The following is a 22,928-nucleotide window of genomic DNA, read 5'->3' on the forward strand; positions in this document are numbered from 1 at the left end:
TGTCAATAACCTTCTTGGATTTGTGGCACCCAGAACTGGACACAGGACTCCAGGTGTGTTCTGACCAAGATGGGATAGATAGGTACTATGTAATTCCCTTGATCTGGATACTAGACTTCTGTTGATTAGACCCCTAGAACCTTTTCACATGCACTACTGTCAAGCCAAGGGACACGGGTGGCGCTGTGGGTTAAACCACAGAGCCTAGGACTTGCCGATCAGAAGGTCGGTGGTTTGAATCCCCGCAACAGGGTGAGCTCCCGTTGCTCGGTCCCTGCTCCTGCCAACCTAGCAGTTCGAAAGCACGTCAAAGTGCAAGTAGATAAATAGGTACCACTGCAGCGGGAAGGTATACGGTGTTTCCGTGCGCTGCTTTGGTTCGCCAGAAGCGGCTTAGTCATGCTGGCCACATGACCAGGAAGCTGTACGCCGGCTCCCTCAGCCAATAAAGCAAGATGAGCGCTGCAACCCCAGAGTCAGCCACGACTGGACCTAATGGTCAGGGGTCCTTTTACCTTTACCTTACTGTCAAGCCAGGATTTCCTCGTCCTATATTTGTGCATCTGATTTTTCCTTTGTAAGTATATAACCTTTGTCCCGACTGAAATTCATTTTGTTAGTTTGGGCCTCAGTTCTCCATTCTGTTAAGGTGGTCTTGAATCCTCTCCCAGTTTGGTGCCACCCACAAATTTGATTAGTGTTTTACAAAAAAGCATTACAACGTTTGGGCAAATTGCAAGCTTTAAATTAAATAAAAATAAGACCAAGCTGTTAGTTAAAAATTTACCAGAACCAGACAAAACAGAACTATATCAGACCATAGAAATAGAGATTCATAAGAAAGTTAAATATCTAGGAATTTGGCTTACAACCGAAGATATTAATATTTTCAAAGACAATTATGAAAAGATTTGGAACGAAATAAAAAGGAATCTAGAGATAGGGGGTAGAATGAATTTATAATTATTAGGAAGAATTGCAGCAATTAAGATGAACGCATTGCCAAAAATGTTGTTCTGGTTTCAGTCAATACAAAAAAGCATTGCACCGTAAACATCCATAGAACTAGTGTGATATTGTTGTTGTTTAGTCGTGTCCGACTCTTCGTGACCCCATGGACCAGAGCATGCCAGGCACTTCTGTCTTCCACTGCCTCCCGCAGTTTAGTCAAACTCATGCTGGTAGCTTCGAGAACACTGTCCAACCATCTCGTCCTCTGTCGTGCCCTTCTCCTTGTTCCTTCCATCTTTCCCAACATCAGGGTCTTTTCCAGGGAGCCTTCTCTTCTGATGAGGTGGCCAAAGTATTGGAGTCTCAGCTTCAGGATCTGTCCTTCCAGTGAGCACTCAGGGATGATTTCCTTCAGAGTGGATTGGTTTGATCTTCTTGCAGTCCATGGGACTCTCAAGAGTCTCCTTGTTACCGGAAAAATCTGAGGGCTCCCTTGGACAAAAAGTAAAGACACCAACCAGAGTAAATTGGAGCAAATCAGCAGCCTGCAGGCTTGGCCTTTATTGACTGTTGCAACAGGGTGCTCCCCTCACTTGCAGGCGAGAGGAAAGACACAGAAAAATGGTGTGCAAGACCTTATAAAAACTTTTGAAATTCCCCTCCTCTAGGTCAAGCCCACCCCCAGAAACATCATGCATACATTACAGAAAGGAGGGGTTGAGGGAGGAGTTGCAGTGGTAACCTGAGTGTCCTGTCACCTGGCTGGTTCCCTTCTCTCCCCCTCCCCATGAGTCACTTCCAGGAGACAAAGGGGAGTTGGCTGTTTCCTGCCCCAGAGGGAAGATCTGATCAGTGTCCTTTGTTTCAGTCCATGCTGAATCCACTCCCATATGCAAGTTCTTTGTGATCTTGATTGTCTTCTGTCTAGGACCATCAGGGTTGGCATAGCAACTGGGCAGGGCTCCTGAGGATGTGCTGGGATGGTGAAGGGATTATGGCTGCCCTGTATCAAACCTTCCCCATTTTGTAGTCCTTCCTTCATGGAGAAAAATAAAAGTGGAACAGTGCAAAACCGATGTATGGTTGATTTTCTATGAATTTATAACAGAAGCATAGCGTATGTAGTGTATGAGTGTGAGTGTGTGTGAAGTTTGTACAAACTGAATGATTGGGGTGGGGGGTTCCTGCTACACCTCCAGCACCATAATTCAAAAGCATCAATTCTTCGGCAATCAGCCTTCTTTATGGTCCAGCTCTCACTTCCATACATCACTAATGGGAAAACCATAGCTTTAACTATACGGACCTTTGTCGGCAAGGTGATGTCTCTGCTTTTTAAGATGCTGTCTAGGTTTGTCATTGCTTTCTAGTGTGATATAATGGTTATTAAAGCATCAGACTAGGACCTGGGAGACCAGGGTTCATACCCCCACTCACGTATGAAGCTGACTGGGTGTCCTTGGGCTAGTCATTGCCTCTCAGCCTAACCTACCTCACAGGTTTGTCGTAGGGATTACATGACGAAGGGGGGGGGACCAGGTAAGACACCTTGAGCACCTTGGAGGAAGAAAGGTGGGCTATAAATGCAACAGATAAACAGATAATAAAATGCACATTAAAACAGTCCCTTCGGTCAGGCACACTGAGCATCCTTTACAAATTGCACAGAACTGGGGGAACATTCCCAGCTGAGTTTCAGCAAGCGGAAGCCTGGCACACAACTTATTGTGAGACAAATGAATCTCCTCACTGTTTCGATGCTTCCTCCGCAGCCACAATATCCTCTTCGCCCCCCCCCCTTGAAAAAACCTCCATAGCAAATGGGAGGAAGAGCAGCCCAGCTGCAGCTACTTCCTGAGCTGGTAGCTCCTTCCATACTTTTCTGTTTCCAGAGCCCACAGGAATAGGATGCCTGCAACTGTTTTCAAAAAGTATTTGCAGTGACAAAGTATTTACAGTGGTACCTCGGGTTCAGAACTTAATTCGTTCTGGAGGGCCGTTCTTAACCTGAAACTATGGATGGATTTCCTCCTAAATTGATTTTAGAACTTTGAATTTATTGTTATTCACACTTTTATACTGTCTTTTATGCTGTTTTTTGTTGTATCACAATTAAGTGTTTTAAATTTGTTGTTAGCCACTCTGAGCCCGGTTTTCTGAACCGGGAAGGGCAGGGTATAAATAATTTATTATTATTATTATTATTATTATTATTATTATTATTATTATTATTATTATTAACCCAAGGTACCACTTTAGCTAATGGGGCCTCCTGCTGCTGCCACACGATTTCTGTTCTCATCCTGAAGCAACGTTCTTAACCCGAGGTACTATTTCTGGGTTAGCGGAGTCTGTAACCTGAAGCGTCTGTAACCCGAGGTACCACTGTATTAGACCCATCAAGGCCTGCCAAATACAGTGGTACCTCGCAAGACGAATGCCTCGCAAGATGAAAAACGTGCAAGACGAAAGAGTTTTCCATTTTTTGAGTTGTTCCGCAAGACGAATTTCCCTATGGGCTTGCTTCGCAAGACGTAACATCTTGCGAGTTCTTGCGAGTTTGTTTCCTTTTTCTTAAAGCCACTAAGCCGTTAATAGCCGCTAAGCCATTAATAGCCGCTAAGCCGCTAATAGCCGTGCTTCGCAAGATGAAAAAACCGCAAGACGAAGAGACTTGCGGAACAGATTAATTTCGTCTTGCGAGGCACCACTGTAATGGCCAGGTATTTAAAGCACTGTTTTAGTAGAACAGGGGGGGGGGGAGAGAATGACTTTGGGGCTTTAAAAAGCCCAAGTTAGTTAACAGTTACCCCCCGCCAATGTTGGAGTTGAATTCTCAAGCATTGTAAACCAGGGGTGCCCAAACTTTTTTTCAAAGAGGGCCAGATTTGATGACGTGAACATGTGTGAGGGCTGACCCAAGTTTTACAATTTTACCCAGAAATTGTTGAGCTTTTTTTTTTAAGGATTTAACCCCAAAGTTGCTGAGCTTTTTAAAAACAATTTTACAGAACATATACTGTCACGGGGGCCTCATTAGGCCCCCATAACGGGCTTTGGCCATGCCTGTTGTAAACAATTCCATATAACTTAACAACATAATGCAAATACAAGATGTAAGTGGGAACATGGTCTTTCCATCTATCTCAGAAATTCAGGAAATAGCACACATGCTTACAAATTCTGAAATGGAATGAAGAAAACAGGCACACCAAGGAAAGTAGTCTGTTTTCAAAAAGTAGGCAGGGTTATAGTGCAGGGGAGGGGAAAATGTATTTTATTTAGATCTAGGGGTCTTAGGAGACCATATCAGAAGGTGATGGCCTCTCTTTCCGAAGGTTCGTTGGCCATCTATCAGGGACTCAGTTGTGATTCCTGCTTTGCAGTGGGTTGGACTAGATCAGTGTTTCCCAACCTTGGGCCTCCAGCTGTTTTTGGACTACAACTCCCATCATCCCTAGCTAGCAAGACCAGTGGTCAGGGATGATGGGAATTGTAGTTCAAAACCAGCTGGAGGCCCAAGGTTGGGAAACACTGGACTAGATGACCCTTGGGGTCCCTTCCTGTCACGGCTGAAATGGCCACTGTTTCTTTAATGCTTAAAAAAGCTGGGTCAGCATGAGTCATCGACCTGCACCGGGTTGTATATATAGAGTGAGAAATGTTGGGTTGGGTTGGTTGGTTGGTTGGTGAAAGCTGACAGTGTTGAGGTGTGTACAGTTGGTCAGTCGCTTTTGCAGAAAGACTTTTAAGAATAAAAGCAGAAAGTACTCTGCAGGGATACTCTTCTGGTGGACTCTTTTATGCCGACATGGGTCCGAGGACCAGGCTGAGGCAACAAAGGGAGGTCAGAACCCTTTTGCTTTTTACAAACACTGACACTTCCAACTCTGCAGTTCTATGATTCTATCATTGGTATACTCTGTAAACCATTTAAAAGCCTACTTCGGCATTAAGCAGGATAGAAATTCCATTAGCAGTAATAATGTGTGCCTTACTGGTCTTTTGGCAATCTCCGACACAGCCAACGGGTCTTGCAGAGAGATTGACTTTGTTTTGTTTCAGAGTCCTTGTTTTGTATAGTGATGCTGACTTGGCGACATCAGTGGGGCTGGGGATGCTCCCAAGACCACGTCTTCCACCACCCCTGACCATCGGCCATGCTGGCTGTAGCTGATGAGAGTTAGATCCTGACAGTATCTGGAGGCCCACCGGCTTCCCAGCCCTGCTTTACAGAGAGAAGCTCCCTGCCCCAAAGAGATTCCAATCTAAAATCCGAAAGGGTCATTGGGACTGCAGAGGGATAAGCAGAGGCAGGATGTGTGATTATTTCAGGAGTGGTGAAGCTGTGACCGTCCATATGTTGTTGGACTACAACTCCTCTCCTCCCTGACCATTGGACCTGCTGGCTTGGACCCTGGGGAGTTGGAGTCCAGCTGCATCACAGAGCGACAGGTTCCTCAGGTGTGCTTTGCCCCATCTTCTGTAGAAGTCCCTGAGGGTTATCTTTTTTTTTAAAAAAATGAATATTTATTAGCATTTTCAATAAAAACACACAAAACAACAATTAAACAAAAAATAACAAAAATACAAAAATACAAAATTTAAAAGAAAAAAAAAACCATTTAAAAACACATATAATTCCGATTACTTATTTTCATTTAACTTATTTCTCAGACCTCCTCACAGCTCCCCTTCTTGTATTCCAATTTAAATTATTAATTCAGCAAATCCTTATTATCCATGGATAATAAGGAGAAGTCCCTGAGGGTTATCAAAAGGAGCCAACTAATCCAGAGATGGAACCGTCTTTTGAGGAGTCGGCATTCATGGCTGATTTTTTTTGTTCCTTTTTTTCTCCTAGGAAGGTGTGAAGATTTGCTCTCCCTAAAATTGCATCCCAGCGCTCCGTCCCGAAGGGAACAAACATTGCAAGAAAGATGTGCTTCCAGTTCTGGATCGCTGGTCTTCTGCTGTCAGCACTGGCTGGTAAGGGGTAGAGATGCTGGTGGTTTGTGCCTCTGCAAGATTCTGTCCTGGATTCGGGGGCCTCTGATTTTCAGGAGTGAGACCCAGACCTTTACACGTATTTCAAAATATTTCCAGGATTTTGCAGGCTGGAAGAGAGGGGAAATTGAAGTTTCCTGACCATGCCCTGCTCTCTTTAGTCTTAGGTTTGTCCGCTGGTTCACAGGTGGCCAGGGATGAGAGAATCTCTCATCTGAGACCCTGGACAATGGCTGTCAGAGTAAAAAGTACATTGGTACCTTGGTTCTCAAACGCTGAAAACCTGAAAGTAAGTGTTTTCGAACGTTTTTCGGAAACCGAACGTCCGATGTGGCTGTCGGCTATTGTTTCCGGGGCGCCTGCACCAATCGCCTTGGTTTTTGAGCATTTTGGAAGTCAAAAAGACATCCGGAACAGATTAAGTTTGGTGCTTTTGTTTTTGCTATTTATTTTGCGTTTTTGTTTTTGCGGCTTTTTCGGTTAATTTGTTTTTGTGACTGTGCGGAACCCACTTCAGCTACTGACTGATTGATTGTGTGACTGCGGAAATGGATAAAAAAACCCCATCCAAACAATGACCATAATCAGTGCTGGTAAGATTTTTTTCATCTACAATACTCTCTTATTTATTTTATAGTGCAGTACATTGATTATTGCTTTCATTTTATGGATCAATGGTCTCATTAGTCTTTATGTTAAATTGCTGTTTTAGGGGTTGTTTTTAAAAGTCTGGAACAGATTAATCCATTTTGCATTACTTTCTATGGGAAAGCGCGCCTTGGTTTTGGAACGCTTTGGTTTTGGAACAGACTTCTGGAACGGATTAAGTTTGAGAACCAAGGTACCACTGTACTGGGTTCGGTGGCTTATGAGCCTGATTCAGTGCAAAATAGCTTCATACATTAACTCAGGACTGAGGAACTCCAGGCAAAGGTACTAAGTTTGGTTTGCAGCCTTCTGCTCGCAGAGAAGATGCTCTGACCCAGGGGTCAGCAAACTTAACGCGCCTTGGGCCGGTGTCTCCAGCGCCGGTTGCGCGGCGGGCCGGTGGGCGGGGGAGCGCATGCCCATACGTGTGTGCATATGCTATTTCCGGCGCACTTCCGGGTTGGAGGAGCACTGGAAATAGCTTGTGCGCATGTGCATGGGCCTCCTCTGACCCAGATGTGTACTGGAAATAATGCTTGCGCATGCGCAAAGAATGCTTGCGCATGTGCACAAGCTATTTCCGGTGCTCCTCCAACGCGGAAGTGGGCAGCCGCGCAGCGCATCGCCGGTAAGAGTGGGCGGTGGCAGTGGGTGGCGGGGGTCACCGCAGGCTGGATAAACGAGTCCCTTGGGCCTTATCTGGCCCGTGGGCCTTAGTTTGGGGACCCCTGCTCTAACCACTTAGCAACAGCCCATCCCCCATCTCCTCCCTTCCCAGGTTGGAAAGGAATATTACACAGGGTTTTGCATGTAGCTGAACAGAAAGCTCAGAAAGCCAAAAGGGCAGCCCTCCTCTCTGGAGTTTATGCTGGCTTGGGAGACATCTGGAGGCAGAGATTTAGGCGGAAGCAGGAGGGGCCGAGAGCTAGACTTGGCAACATCCCCTGCATGTTCTCTACTTGTATGCTGGTTTTGACCTTTAAAGCCCTTCACAGTCTAGGACCCTCGTACCTACAGGACCGCCTCTCCCGGTATGCCCCACAGAGAGCCTCAAGGTCCATAAATAGCAACACCCTAGAGGTCCCGGGCCATCAGGAAGTTAGATTAGCTTCAACCAGAGCCAGGGCTTTTCCAACACTGGCCCCTGGTAGAACGCTCTGTCTCATGAGACCAGGGCCCTGCAGGATCTGATTTCTTTCCACAGGGCCTGTAAGACAGAGTTGTTCCGCCTGGCCTTTGGCTTGGAGTCAATCTGATTCCCTCCCCCTCTTTATTTTTTCCTTTCTCGTCCTGTGAAGAGGCTGCATCTTAATGTTTTAATGTTGTATTTTAATCTTGTTTTTTAAGTTGTATTTTAATCAACTTGTTTTTATTATTGGTTGTTAGCCGCCCTGAGCCTGGTCTTGGCTGGGGAAGGTGGGGTATAAATAAGATTTATTATTATTATTATTATTATTATTATTATTATTATTATTATTATTTGTATTAATATTAATAAATTAATAATTGTCTTAATAATTATTTAATAATAATAGTAGTAGTAGTAATAATTAAAAATCTGGCTTCACTTTGAGTCTCCGAGTCTCTCTTCTGACCTGCTGGTGATCCAGCCCTGACGCTCAGGGGTAGATCATCTGCTTTGCATGCATAAGGCCCCAAGTCTGATCCCTGGAGATCTCCAGGTAGGGCTGGGGGAGACGGCCTTCCCGAAACCCTGGAGAGATGCTGCCAGTCCGTGCAGGCAGCACTGAACCAGGTGGACCAATAGTCTGAGTCAGCAGAAGGCAGCTTCTGATATTCAGTTAGCTGTATGACTGGGTTTTTATGTAAATTTGGGATCTGTCCGGGATTCACACACACAGGAGTAGCCGTACTCTGCAATGAGGTTCAGTCCTCAGATAGAGAACTGTTCCCCATCATTTTCTTTCATGATGCTCAGCGTCTTGATAGACAATGCACTGTTCAGGTTCCTTTTGCAGCGACTGGATTCATAAGATCAGAGCAAGGGTGCCATCTAGTGTGCGAATGGAGGAACTTCCAGTCTCCCTCTCTTCCCACTACATAATAAGGAGACTGGGGGACGTCAAACTCGGAATTGCTTAGAACAATAACAAGCCTGTTTAGTAATAAGCACTATGGTTAGTCAGACGCCTGTGCTTCCTTCCTTGCAATCCTGATCACCAGGCAACCTGAAAGGGTTCCCTGTAATTTCAGATTAATCAATCACGGTTTCTTAGAGAAATATTTCTGTATTTGGATGTATTTACATAGGCAGTTAAGGGATGCGGGTGGCGCTGTGGGTTAAACCACAGAGCCTAGGGCTTGCTGATCAGAAGGTTGGCGGTTCGAATCCCCGCGACGGGGTGAGCTCCCGTTGTTCGGTCCCAGCTCCTGCCAACCTAGCAGTTCGAAAGCACAAAAGTGCAAATAGATAAATAGGTACCGCTCTGGCGGGAAGGTAAACGGCGTTTCCGTGCGCTGCTCTGGTTTGCCAGAAGCTGTTTAGTCATGCTGGCCACATGGCCCGGAAGCTGTACGCCGGCTCCCTCAGCCAATAAAGCGAGATGAGCGCCGCAACCCCAGAGTTGGTCACGACTGGACCTAATGGTCAGGGGTCCCTTTACCTTTACATAGGCAGTTGCTTCTGAACTTACCAGTTTTGCTGGAGAACATGCCTCTGCTTTGGGTCATGCAGTGCATGATTAAACTATGGAATTAATTATCACAAGGTGCATTTCTCTTTCCAATGCAGCAATATCGGTCTTTTGGCCGTAGTAAGGGCACAGAGAATCCATTTACGTTGTCCAGTTGTCAAATCCCACATAGAGGGTATATAGTTCAAAATAAGAATAGCCTCCCAAGACTTAGTAAGTGCAGGACATTGTAAAAACCTCTTTTAAAGAAGCATTATCCTTATTACATCTCCAATAAAATGCTGTTCTAGACAGTCCTGTTCTATACAAACATAGTGGAGTCCAATAAATTCTAAAAATTGCTTTTTGTTGTATACTGTATTTTTCGCCCTATAGGGCGCACCGGCCCATAGGGTGCACTTTTTTGGGGGGCGGGCGGGGGGAAATAAAGAAAAAATATATATTTCCCCCCGAGCTTGCCGGGCTGGGGGCAGGGGAAGCCCGAGCTTCCCCTGACCCCAGCCCCCAGAATGTGTCCGGGAACGATGACGAGGTTGCGCTCAACCTCACCATCGCTCCCGGAGCTTGCTGCTATCCGAAGCCCGGGGAGCGCGGCGCTGTAGGCCGCTTCGCTCCCCGGACTTCAGGCTGCAAGCACCTATCCGCAAGCCTGCGGAGCCCGGCGGGAACTCTTGCTGCGCTCCGAAGGCTTGCGGATAGCTTCCTGAAGCCTGGAGAGCGAGAGGGGTCGGTGTGCACCAACCCCTCTCGCTCTCCAGGCTTCAGTGAAATCCTGCATTCGCCCCATAGGACGCACACACATTTCCCCTTCATTTTTGGAGGGGAAAAAGTGCGTCCTATAGGGCGAAAAATACGGTAAGTTGTAATTTAAGGTCCGTTGACACCTTTGCTATAGAAATTAAAACCATCGCCCATTGTCTAGTCAATCCTGGTTGACAGGTAAAGTATACATCCTTTGCTCCACCCACTTCTGCCTCCGGCCCTGCCCACTCCTGGCAAGTGGCCCCCAAAAGGTTGCCCAGGAAGAAATGCGTCCCTCGTCCTGAAAAAGGTTCCTAGCCTCTGCTGGAGTGCTCTTACTCGGATGACACGATTAGATGAATTCCCAGAGGATAGCTCTGTTAGTTAGCGCATGATGCTGATAACGCCAAGATTGCAGGTTCAGTCCCCATATGGGACAGCTGCATGTTGCAGCATTGCAGGGGGTGGACTGGATGACCCTCAGGGTCCCTTCCAAGTCTACAATTCTAGGATTCTATTTTTTTAAAAAAATTTTATTTATTAAGGTTTTAAAGGTTACAGATAAAACAGAAAAACACCAATTTAAACAAAAAACAAAAGAGTGTATCACAATAGAAAAAAAGAATACCATACAAATAAAAAAAGGGGAAAAAAGATCAAGAAAAAAGGAAAAACAAAAGCAAAAAACACATCAAACCTTCACATAATATATTTCATTTGCGTGTTTCCTTGACCTCCTCCCACCTCCCTTTTTTGTATTCTAATTCAGTTAAATATTTCAGCAAATCCTTTCCCTCTTTATTTTATCCTTATAATCTATCTTAATACACTATAATTTTACATTCTCTTCTTTCACCATCTTTTTTCTTTTTTAATCTTATTTCTCCTTAAAGTTAATATATCTATTTGAACTTAAACTCTTAAAACATTTCCACTAGGGTCATAGAAATTTCATTCCACAATTTTTCTCTCCCTCATTAAATTTTTACAAAATTTCCAAATATAAACTTTAAATTCCCAAACTTCTTCCACCGTCTCCTCTCCCTGGTCTCAGCCTCTGCCATCCCTTCTGTCAACTCCAAACAGTCCATCAACCTGGAGATCTTATATCCGAGGCTCTTAACTCTTCTTCACGTCCCTTCTGCCGATCTTGTTCATAATCTTTAGTGCTAAAAAGCAGATCTCGGGGGAGCTCCATCCCAACAATGCCTTTATACCTTCTTCATAGGACAGCCAGATTTCCATAGTTAAAGCTAGGATCCATAAAGCATTCTAAATCTTGTTTCGAAATTCCTCCAAAACCAAAGGCCCCAAAAGCTCCAATCTCCTCCTGACCCAAATCCATATCCCAAAAGTCAATTGATCCCTGCATTGGGGAATCTCTCCAACTTTCCTTTTCCAAACCAGGCCAGGCTCCAATCTTCAAGATCTGGCTTTTTCTAGTTTCAATCATACAATTCTAGGATTCTAGGTCAGTGTATGACTTTTAACCGTGATGGCTGAATAGAGACTCCGTGTTTAAAGGCAGAGTCCCACTGAATACCAGTTTCTCTGTGTGAGTGTGCATAGAGGTCAGGATGTGATTCCTAGAGCAGGGCTCAGCAAATCTTTTCCGCAGGGAGCTGGTCCACTGTCCCTCAGAATTTGTGGTGGGCCGGACTACCGTATTTTTCACTCCATAAGGCACACTTTTTTCCTCCTAAAAAGTAAGGGAAATGTGAGTGCGTCTTATGGAGCGAATGGCGCTGCGCAGAGAGGGAGAGCTGCGCAGCTCCCCTTCAGTGAAGCGCCTCTCCTGGCTTTTGCCTTAGCCACGCGCAGCCTCTTCCGGGCAGGGAGAGCCTTCATCCCACTGCCCTGAAGAGGCTTCACATGGCTATCACAGAAGCCAGAACAGCAAGAGGGATTGCTGCTTTCACTGTGCATCGATCCCTCTTGCCGTTCTGGCTTCTGGGATTCAGAATTTTTTTTCTTCTTCTTTTCCTCCTCCAAAAACTAGGTGCGCCTTATGGTCTGGTGCGTCTTATAGAGCGAAAAATACTATATTTTGAAAAGAAATCCCACCCCCCATGACTCTTCCCTCCCATCTCCACAGCACCGAATGAGCCCTGGTGGCTGTTTACCTGTGCCTTGCGAGAGGCAGGGGCTGGTGGTGGCGGAGGGACGATGAGTGACGCGAAAGGGCTGGCTCCAGAGAGGGGCTGCTTAAAATGGCACTCAGCCAACTGTGGCTTAACAAAGCCCAGCCTCCTTCCTCCTCTAGGCAGGGCGGGGAGAAACCAAGAGGAGGGAGGGAGGAGGTGCCGCCGCAGTGTGTGTCTGTGTGTGTGTGTGGGGGGGGGGGAATGGTGCAGCTTGATTGATCAGAATACCCACACTGATCCACACGGGGATTCCCGGACCGTCCATGGGCCAGATCCAGAAGGCAATTAGGCCGGATTCGTCCCCCAGGCCTTAGTTTGTCGATCCATGTCCTAGAGCAGTGGTTCTCAACCTGTGGGTCCCCAGATGTTGTTGGACTACAACTCCCATCATCCCTGAGCTCTGGCCTTGCTAGCTAGGGGTGATAGGAGTTGTAGTCCAACAACATCTGGGGACCCACAGGTTGAGAAAGGCTGTCCTAGAGGAACCTGTTTGCCCCCTATGGGAAATGGGATGGCAGGCCTTCCGTCTGACCCAGCAAATCTCTTCCTTAGTTTTTGTCTGACACTGTCCTTTTTTCAGGCTCCCCCTTCATCTGGCACAGAAAAGAGAGGACAGATCCATGCTGCAAAAGAAACCTTAAACATTTCCTTGTTGCTGTCACCCATACTTGATTGATGGAAGGTGGTTGCGGGCTTTGCACCTGCAGTTAATGCTATTGTCAGTGTCTAGTCGTCCCCATGCTTATTCATTTCTTTTTTAATCAGGAAAAAGCTGCAACACCTCCTGTTGGGCAGCAGGGGGCAGCAGTGTTCTGCCATGGCTCCTGACTCCTTTTGGTCCTAGTGCTGTGTTCTGGAGCCGAGAGGGTCACACCGCTTGCTAATGCCACACATTTCCCCTTTGATTCCTTTCCACTGGATCTATTCCTGTGCACAGAGGGGCTGGAGGGAATCTGCACTGTGTAGGTGGTGTCATATTTAAGGTTAGCCTGGAGGACCACATAGTTCCGTATCAATGCAAGCAGGCCCTGGGCTGCCCAGGTGACAAGACCCCTCTCTTGGCCTCACTGATGTGGTCCAAAGGAACAACAAACCCCTGTGCTGCAAACTTAACACAACAAACAACACAAGCAACATGATGACCAGTATACTAGATAGCACTGCAATTCTTATTGCATAATATACCGTATTTTTTGCTCCATAGGATGCACTTTTTCCCTCTTAAAAACTAAGGGGGAAAGTCTGTGCGTCCTATGGAGAGAATGCAAGGGGGAGGCAGGCAGGAAAAGCCCCCAAGAGCTGCACACAAGCTTCACGCGGGTCTTGCAGGCTTTTCCCCAGGAGGGAGAAGGGACCGCCACTCCCCGACCTGTTTTGGGGGCTGGGGTCCGGGGAAGCTCGGGCTTCCCCTGTCCCAGCCCCACAGCTAAAAAGGAGAAGCCTGAAGCCCCCGGAGCGCAGCATGAACTGCCGCTGCGCTTTGGGGGTTTCAGGCAGCTATCCGCAAGCCTTCGGAGAGGAGCGGGAGTTCTCGCTGCGCTCAGAAGGCTTACAGATAGCTGCCTGAAGCCTGGAGAGCGGGAGGGGTCGGTGCACACCAATCCCTCTTGCTCTCCAGGCTTCGCTTTGCTGGAGAGGTGCTGCACAGTTTTCCCTCTCTGTGCAGCGCCCCTTCAGCGAAGCAAGAGGAGAAATGGAAGGGTCTTCGTTTCTTCTGCCGCTTCACTGAAGAGGCACTGAGCAGAGAGGGGGAGAATTTTTTTCTTCCTGTTCTCTCCCTCCTATGGTCCAGTGCGTCCTATAGAGTGAAAAATATGGTACATAATTTAGTACAACAAAAACAAAATGTGTGCACTTGTAAATTCTCTAATATGGTTACATATCCTTATGACCACTGCTCCTTGTGCATTTTTCTAATCTATGGGTTGTGCTGAAGAAGATTCCAGCGAAACAGTCAGATTATTCGGGATCACTGTCCTACATTGTTATTCACTTACTACTTCGGCAGTATGAACGCCTAAAAAGTTTTACCGCTTAGCCCACAGGATAGCATCTATTGCTTTGTTTCAGCTATAGACCTATTATACTTCTACGGACTTTCAAAGATTGACAGACGTGTGTTCATTTGATTTCAAATATATTGGAGAATTTACAGGTGTACGCATTTTGTTTCTGTTTTTGTTGTGCAGTGGTACCTCGGGTTACATACGCTTCAGGTTACAGACTCCGCTAACACAGAAATAGTGCTTCAGGTTAAGAACTTTGCTTCAGGATGAGAACAGAAATCGTGCTCCAGTGGCGCAGCGGCAGCAGGAGGCCCCATTAGCTAAAGTGGTGCTTCAGGTTAAGAACAGTTTCAGGTTAAGAACGGACCTCCGGAACGAATTAAGTACTTAACCCGAGGTACCACTTTACTAAATTATGTATATTATGCAATAAGAATTGCAGTGCTATCTAGTATACTGGTCATCGTGTTGCTTGTGTTGTTTGTTGTGGTCCAAAGAAAAGCAGAGCAATACATCTGGCACCAGCTTGTGCTGAAAGCAGGTTTGTGGGGCACCATCCCACCATCTCAGAGACTCCGCTCTGGATTTGTGTAGGTTTTCCTCCATAGCCTTTTCTTCTTCTGAAGATAATCCACGAGGCAGCAAAGGTTTAGGACCAGAGTTTTCCTTCTCAATGGGTTCCCTTCCCAGGTTCATGAGCCCCATCTGCCCTTCACTTTCCACTGCACAAAGGGGAGAATCTGCCTTCTTGACTGTTGGATTATCCACTGTTGATCTCATCTGCTCCATCCACCAGGGCACGCCTTCACCTGTAGCAGAATTCCGCAACCCACCAAGGATTTGAGACCCAACAGCTATCCTCACCTAGTTTTGCCATCCAGTCAGAGCCATTTCCTGGTGTGGCCACTGTCACATGCTTCTGGAAGCCACAGGCAAGAGCTGAGTGCAGGGTGGGTGCCAAAGGTGGACAAACCACCCCAGAAGGAGCACGGCCGGGCTCCTTTGCCCCCCACCCCACCAAGCGAGGATAGCTGCCCTGCTTCCCAGCTTTGACTTGCTGAGTGAGTGCAAGCTGTGGTTGGCGTCCAACAGCAAACTCTGGTTTGCACAAACCAGGATGCAGCTAATACAGACAATTCAGCCAAGAGAGGAGGCTGTGAGCAAGAGCACAAGCCTTGTTTTGGACTCACAGCTATCCATGGAGGCGCAGGTCCAGGGCAGCTGTCTACCAGCTCCACCTGGTGCGCAGGCTGAGACCCTACCTGTCCACGGACTGTCTGACCAGAGTGGTGCATGCTCTAGTTATCTCCCACTTGGACTACTGCAATGTGCTCTACATGGGGCTACCTTTGAAGGTGACCCGGAAACTGCAACTAATCCCGAATGCGGCAGCTAAACTGGTGACTGGGGGCGGCCGCCGAGATCACATAACACTGGTCTTGAAAGACCTACACTGGCTCCCAGTACATTTCCGAGCACAATTCAAAGTGTTAGTGTTGACCTTTAAAGCCCTAGACAGCCTCAAAGACCCAGTATACTTGAAGGAGCGTCTCCGCCCCCATCGTTCTGCCCGGACACTGAGGTCCAGTTCTGAGGGCCTTCTGGCGGTTCCCTCATTGCGAGAAGCAAAGCTACAGGGAACCAGGGAGAGGGCCTTCTCGGTAGTGGCACCCGCCCTGTGGAACGCCCTCCCACATTTTAATGTATTTTTAATCTTTGTTGGAAGCCGTCCAGAGTGGCTGGGGAAACCCAGCCAAATGGGCAGAGTACAAATAATAATAAATAATAATAATAATAATAATAATAATAATAATAATAATAATAATAATTATTATTATTCCAGGGCTTGGTGTTTGTGTAGCCTTCCCTTTTGCTGCCGAAATCTCACTGCTGTGTGCCTTCTCTCCCCGCTTGCCTCCTCGCAACCAGGAGCTGTCGAAATCGTGGTCCCCGACGATCCCGTGGTCACCCTGTTTGGCCGCGACGCGACTTTGTGCTGCTCCTTCTCCCCGGACGCCAACTTCAGCCTGGACCAGCTCAGCCTCATCTGGCAGCTGACGGACACCAAGCGGCTGGTGCACAGCTTTGCGCAAGGCCAGGACCAACTGGGCAACCAAGGGAGGAGCTACACCAACCGCACGGCTCTCTTCTACGACCAGCTGCCCAGGGGCAACGTCTCTCTGCTGCTGCGCCGCGTCCGGATTGCGGATGAGGGAAGCTTCACGTGCTTCGTCAAAGTCCAGGGCTACAGCAGCGCGGCTGTCACGCTGCAGGTGGCAGGTGAGAGGGAGGGCACCAGGGGCCATCGGCCAGCGGTTCTCAAGCCTTCCCCCTGGGGACATCCTTTCAGAATAAAAATTTGCTCATGACTCACCAACATTTTGATCGATAAGAAATGCATTGTAAAACAAGCAGAAACAGCCTCTAGCAGTGCTCAGTTTGTAACACAGAAGACAACTACTTTATAATATGATCACAGGACATCTAGAAAGTATAAAACCGTACAGCTACATATTCTGCAAATAAAAAATAATAATATTTTGATACTATATTGTACTATGCCCAGTATACCTGAAGGAGCGTCTCCACCCCCATTGTTCTGCCCAGACACTGAGAACCTCCTACAAGGGCCTTCTGGCAGTTCCCTCACTGCGAGAAGTGAGGTTACAGAGAACCAGGCAGAGGGCCTTCTTGGTGGTGGCGCCCGCCCTGTGGAACACCCTCCCATCAGATGTCAAGGAAATAAGCAACTATCTGACTTTTAGAAGACAACCCTGTTTAGGGAAGTTTTTAATGTTTGATGTCTTATCATGTTTTCAGTATTCTGTTGGAAGCCGCCCTGAGTGGCTTGGGAAACCCAGCCAGATGGGCAGGGTATAAATAATAAATTATTACTATGTATTATGCTATACCACACTGAAATGTTTAAATGTTGATTGTCCTGGACTGGGCAGAGGAGGAATGGTGGAGACCACCTCCCCATCCCAGTGGCGTAGCGTGGGTTGTCAGCACCCGGGGCAAGGCAAGTAATTTGCGCCCCCTAACCCATGGATTTGCGCCCCCTAACCCGTGGATTTGCGCCCCCTAACCCTAACCCCCAGATGTTGCGCCCGGTGCGGCCGGCCCCCCCTGCACCCCCCACGCTACGCCACTGCCCCATCCTGACCCTTCTAGGGAGGAGGAAGAGGAAGACAATATAGATTGACAACAGAGGTTTGAGGGAGGTCGCAGCTCACAGGCAGATGAGGGGGAAAGCTGGGAAATCATGGGAGAGTCAGAGCAACACCCAGCTGACACGTTGTCACTAGAAAGCATTCCAGACCCTCCATCTCCCGGAAGCCGGCGAGCCTTAAAAGTAGGAGAGCAAAGAGCTCAAAGGCAGAGGGCTCATAGCAGCACCCATAGAAGGGATGAATGAGGAAGTGGGAGAGACAGGGGTGGAAATTCACTCGGGACAATGCCATTATCCAAGAGGCTGGGTTCTAGAGCCTCTCTTTGTAAAGTTTGAAATAAAAAAGGACGGTAGGAAACTTTCCCTTGTCTTTATACTTTCTTGGGCAACCAGCCGGGAACCACTGACAGCATCCTGACAGGTACATCACGTACTTTGAGAACCATTGCTAAAGGCTGAGTCCTGGTCCCCCTCCCCCATCTTACATTTAGTCCCTTACATTTCTTCATCAATTTGCAATTCTTTAAACAGAAAAAAGACCACAAAGATTCCTTAGCATTCCAGTGAAACTTCTTTGCTAATATATGCATTTTTTTGCAAGCAATATAATGCATTTCGAATACAGTGGTACCTCGGGATGCGAACGGGATCCGTTCTGGAGCCCCATTCACATCCTGAATAGAATGTAAGACGTGCATGCATGGGTCGCATTTTGCCGCTTCTGCGCATGTGCGTGATGTCATTTTGAGCGTCTGCACATGGCGAGCGGAGTGCAATCCGAAAGCGCTCAGCCTAAAACACATTCAACCCGAGGTATGACTGTAATGTGAGTTTTTTTCAATGTTATCTTTGTTGATATATGATAAGGGATGTACTTGCGGGCTGAACAGCATTCCACCACCTCCTCATCTTCCAGCCTTCTACTCCAAGCCCAACTTGAACCTGGAGCCCGACAAGAACCTGGAGCCCAACAAGAACCTGAAGCCGGGAGACTTGGTCACTGTGATATGCCACACCTTTTCCGGCTACCCTGAGGCGACAGTGCTGTGGCAAGATGGCCACGGCAACAACATAACGGAGAACATCACCACCTCCCAGGTGGCCAACGAGGAGGGCCTCTTTGACGTGCGGAGCATCCTGCGGGTGGTGCTGGAGCCCAACAGCACCTACAGCTGCTTAGTGAGGAACCCTTTGCTGCGGCAGGAGACCCACGCCTCTGTCACCATCACAGGTCAGCCGGGTGGGAGCAGGGAGGGGAGGATGGCTGGGGGCTGGCATGCTGCTGGGGGGCTCTGTGTGAGAAAGGTCTGGCTGCTGCTCAGGAAAACCATAGAATTAAGGCCAGGTGGGGGAAGGGAAGCAAAGAACCTAGAATTCTAGAGTTGGAAGGTTTGCCTCTTGCCAGGCCTCTGCAATGCAGGAATCGCAGCTCAGGAATCCCTATATATAAAATTAAATTTTCTGTTTTACAATTCAAAATACTCATTTTACATTCTTAAGATACCCATGACTTCCCTTCTTCTCTTTCTATGGTTCATTTTACATATCATAAACCCTGCATATTTTACAGAAACTATACCATTCAGTATTCCATTATTGCATCCATCAAAACTTATTTACACTGTTGAATTTATCTTAATGCTGCCAGCGTTTTTAGCTGTACACAATTATTTCCCATATATTCAATAAACGTTTTCCAATCTTCTTCAATTCACTTTCAATATAATATTATTATTTTTACATTTTGACTTCCCATCCTTAGATCCGTGATGTTCCTGTTGTTTTCCTTTATCTGCTGCCACAGCTGTCATTTATTGTATTATAACTTATGTCACAGTCATTCATTTGTTCTCCTTCCTATTATTCAAATCCTGCTTGTGATTACATTTGAGTATAGCTTTTTTCTCACATAGTCAGAAAAGAACCTCCAGCAAAGTTCCCATCTTTTTGATCTCTTATTTTTGCTGTCAGCTTCGCCATCCCTGCAGAGTCTATTATCTTTCACTTTAAAACCCATATTTCTTTCATTGGGACTTCTTTAGAAACCTCCAAAGCTTCAAAACTTTCAATGAAGGACAGCTCACCAGCTTCCGAGGTGGTCGGTTCCACTGTTGGACAGCTCTTATTGTCAGACAGTTCTTCCTAATGTTTGGTTGGCTAGTGGCCCATCTAGTCTCATGCCCTGTTTGGATAGACAGGTGCTTATAGAGAAACTAGCCAAATCTGCAAACATAAAATTTATAGCAATTGTTCTGCATAGTTCTGTCTCTGCCCCTATCCGCCACCTGCTTGTGGCTGTCAGGAGTTCAGCCTACACTCGAGTAGGACCCTGGTAGAGACACATGCCCAACTGGCATGTTCTCTCCCTCCTGGTCGATCGTTCGAGAGCTTCCAAAGCTTTCTTCAGTCTGAACATCACAGCGACCAATGCCAACCAACACTAGCACACTTAGGGATCCGCAGAGTTTGCGCATCATGGGTGACAGCAACTCAGCATTTTGGCTAATCTACTTTATTTACATATCAACACACAAGGAGCACTGCAACATGGATCCCTCTCTCTCTAGCATCAGACAGCAAAGAGAAAAAGAACAAAGGACAATAGTCCCACTTCACGGAACACAGTAACACAAACATCCTGTCTCCGCCACTTCCCACTCTGTGGAGTCAAACGTTTACCGCCATATGATAGACACCAATCCCATGACTGCAACCATGGAGCAGGAATTCTAACAGTGGCCACTGGAAGGTTATCTAGAAGAGAGTGTGGCCCCTGGACTGAAAAAGTTTCCCCACCCCAGCTTTCACCCTGCCTTTGATTTGAAAGCTGAAGAGGTGACCTCTCTCCCTGACTTCCTTCCTTGCACTCAGGCACAGGAGGGATTTTTTTTTTTTGGGGGGGGGTCTTTTGTGTTCCCTCCCATGATCTGAGACAGAATTTCTGAACAGGTCCCTGTCCTGTTGCCTGATCCAAGCCCTCATTGATTTGCATTATTTGGGCTGCGGTTAACTCAGTGCTCGAAATATCCTGGCTGGCTGTCGGCAGGCACTCGGGAGCGGATGTTTGATGGTTCTTGCAGGGCTCTGGGATGCTGCTTCTGCCTGGTGACAAGCTCCAGGAATACGAGCACGGGAGAGGGAGATGCTGAAACAACTCATAAATAACGGCAGCAGGGGCACTTTATTAAGCGCTGTTTATTGTAAAGGACGCTCCTTCGGCAGGGCTGCTTCTCTGGCCGTTAATGTCTTGATTCTGTGTAAGAGTTTTCGGTGCTGTTTATTCCAGCCTGCCTTAGTGGGGAGGGAGGCTCCTAGAACTTTTGCAGTGAAAGGGATGGTTTGAGGGTGGGAGAAAGTGGAGAGGAGAAAGGGCTGAGCGCGGGGTATCTCGTAGTTCTGGACCAAACACTGTCATCCGGGTGCATATGGAAGGAGTGGGGTTATTTGTTGTTTGACTTTCCATTCTTCTCATCCCTGACCCTTGGCTTTGCTGGCTGGGGCTGACGGAAGTTGGAATCCATCTGTCGACCTGGGTGATATGTTAGTAAATTGTCTGAAACTGGTATGGTGTCCATGCCATGATACCAGTTTCAGACATTTTGAGCTGGCAGTGCATTGTAGTGGCCTGGGAGCCATGATGTATTCCCAGCTCAAATTGCCTGCAGATGGCAAAGGCGCAGGCAGAGGTGTGAGCCAGGGAGGGCTTGCTCAGTAGGGCTTGGCGATGTATCTTGGCTGCTTCTTCCTCCCCTAAGGTGGGGTGGAAGAAGCAGCCAAAATACATCGCAGACATAGAAACATATTAGCATATCTCGGTGTTTAGCTGCTGATATATCGATGCTGAAAACCAGATATCGCCCAGCCCTAACCATCTGGAGGACCACGGACTTCTCACCACTGGTGGACAAGGAACTCATGTGCGAGCACACTGCTCATTTCCATTAGTCCAGCCAGAACACTGGGCCTGAGGCAGCTGCCTCACTTTGTCTAATGATAGAGCTGGCCCTGCTTTGAGAGCTGGTGGGAGGGAGCAAAGTTTCGGAAACTGAGCATGACCACTGAGAAGGCCCTCTCCTTAACCCTTGTCCCAACCCTGTTTTTGAGGTTCTGCCAACCTCTGAATTGCCTCAAGGATGCTGATAAACCACTACCACTTCCACCAGACTATTTCTTATCAGTCCCAGTTTTATATATACAGTGGTACCTCGGGTTACATATGCTTCAGGTTACATACGCTTCAGGTTACAGACTCTGCTAACCCAGAAATATTACCTTAGGTTAAGAACTTTGCTTTAGGATGAGAACAAAATCTTGTAGTGGCAGAGCAGCGGCAGCAGGAGGCCCCATTAGCTAAAGTGGTGCTTCAGGTTAAGAACAGTTTCAGGTTAAGAACGGACCTCCGGAACGAATTAAGTTCTTAACCTGAGGTACCACTGTATAAAAGATTTCTTGGTTTACAAATTATCAGTCTTGTTTTGACTACAGCCTTGTTGGAACTCACTGTTGGTGATTGCTGTTAGAAGGACTGATGGCCAGGACTTTGAATTGTGCATCATCTTCATCATCAATTGAATTTGCTAGTTGCTTTATGTTGCCCAGGGCAACCCAAAGTGACTTCCAACCAACCAAAAGACAACCCCTCCCCTCAACTGCCACATAAATACATTAAAACCAAGATGAGATTGAAATACTTTAAGCAGACCCTGTCCACTTCAAAAAGCCCACAGATAGTTAAAGGTCAAAGCCTGGTTATAAAGGAAAGATTTTGCCTGGTGCCTAAATATATACAATGGTACCTTGGGTTAAGAACTTAATTCGTTCTGGAGGTCCGTTCTTAACCTGAAACTGTTCTTAACCTGAGGTACCACTTTAGCTAATGGGGCCTCGAGGTATTATTTCTGGGTTAGCGGAGTCTGTAACCTGAAGAGTCTGTAAACTGAGGTACCACAATATAATGACGGTGCCAGACCAGCCTCCCTGGGGAGAGCATTCCACAGACAGGGAGCCACTGCAGAAAAGGCCCCTTCTCATGTTGCCACCCTCTGGACCTCTCATGGAGGAGGCAAATGAAGACGAGCTTCAGATGACGATCGTAGGGTCTTAGTCGGTTCGTATGGGGAGAGGTCATCCTTGAGGTATCGTGATCCTGAAATGTATTAGAAGCCAGCAAAGCTGTTGCATGTTGTTGGCTGCATGGAATTATCCCAGGAGTTCAGAACATCCAAAAGAAAGGCTTTCCCCTCTGGCCCTATTAGCACAGCATATGGAGGAACTACGCACCAGCTTGAGGATGATTCCTGAATCTAGCTGCAATCGCCGCTGAGACTCGCTCTGTTCTTCCCCCCTCTTGACAAATATAACTTGTAAGTTCTGAGAGACAGGGGCCTGTCTCTTTTGCTTATGCTGAGCATTCTGTTCATTGATGCTCTCTCTATTCCCTAACCTAGTGCCTTCCATATGTTAACTGAGCTACAACCTCCCATCATCCCTGACTGTTGTCCATGCCGGTTCGGGCTGATGGGAGTTGAAATCCAACAATATCCAGATGGCGCCAGCTTGGGGGAGCCTGCCTTCTATAAGTGATAGAATCATAGAATTGTAGCGT

At 47.1% G+C, this 22,928-nt stretch overlaps 1 protein-coding gene across 3 annotated transcripts in view; it reads left to right on the forward strand.

Annotated features, from left to right (window-relative positions):
* Positions 1-22,928, forward strand: part of CD276 (CD276 molecule) — a 66,667-nt gene that overhangs the window by 27,515 nt on the left and 16,224 nt on the right. For all 3 annotated transcript variants that reach the window (XM_081839282.1, XM_081839281.1, XM_081839283.1), the window contains exons 2-4: positions 5,816-5,940; positions 16,081-16,431; positions 18,240-18,554. In XM_081839282.1, coding sequence (XP_081695408.1) covers positions 5,892-5,940; positions 16,081-16,431; positions 18,240-18,554 — 715 coding nt within the window. In that variant the 5' untranslated portion in view covers positions 5,816-5,891. The remainder of the gene's footprint in view (positions 1-5,815; positions 5,941-16,080; positions 16,432-18,239; positions 18,555-22,928) is intronic.

Source organism: Podarcis erhardii (assembly GCF_964252035.2).
Source record: "Podarcis erhardii genome assembly, chromosome: 14".
Lineage (NCBI taxonomy): Eukaryota > Metazoa > Chordata > Lepidosauria > Squamata > Lacertidae > Podarcis > Podarcis erhardii.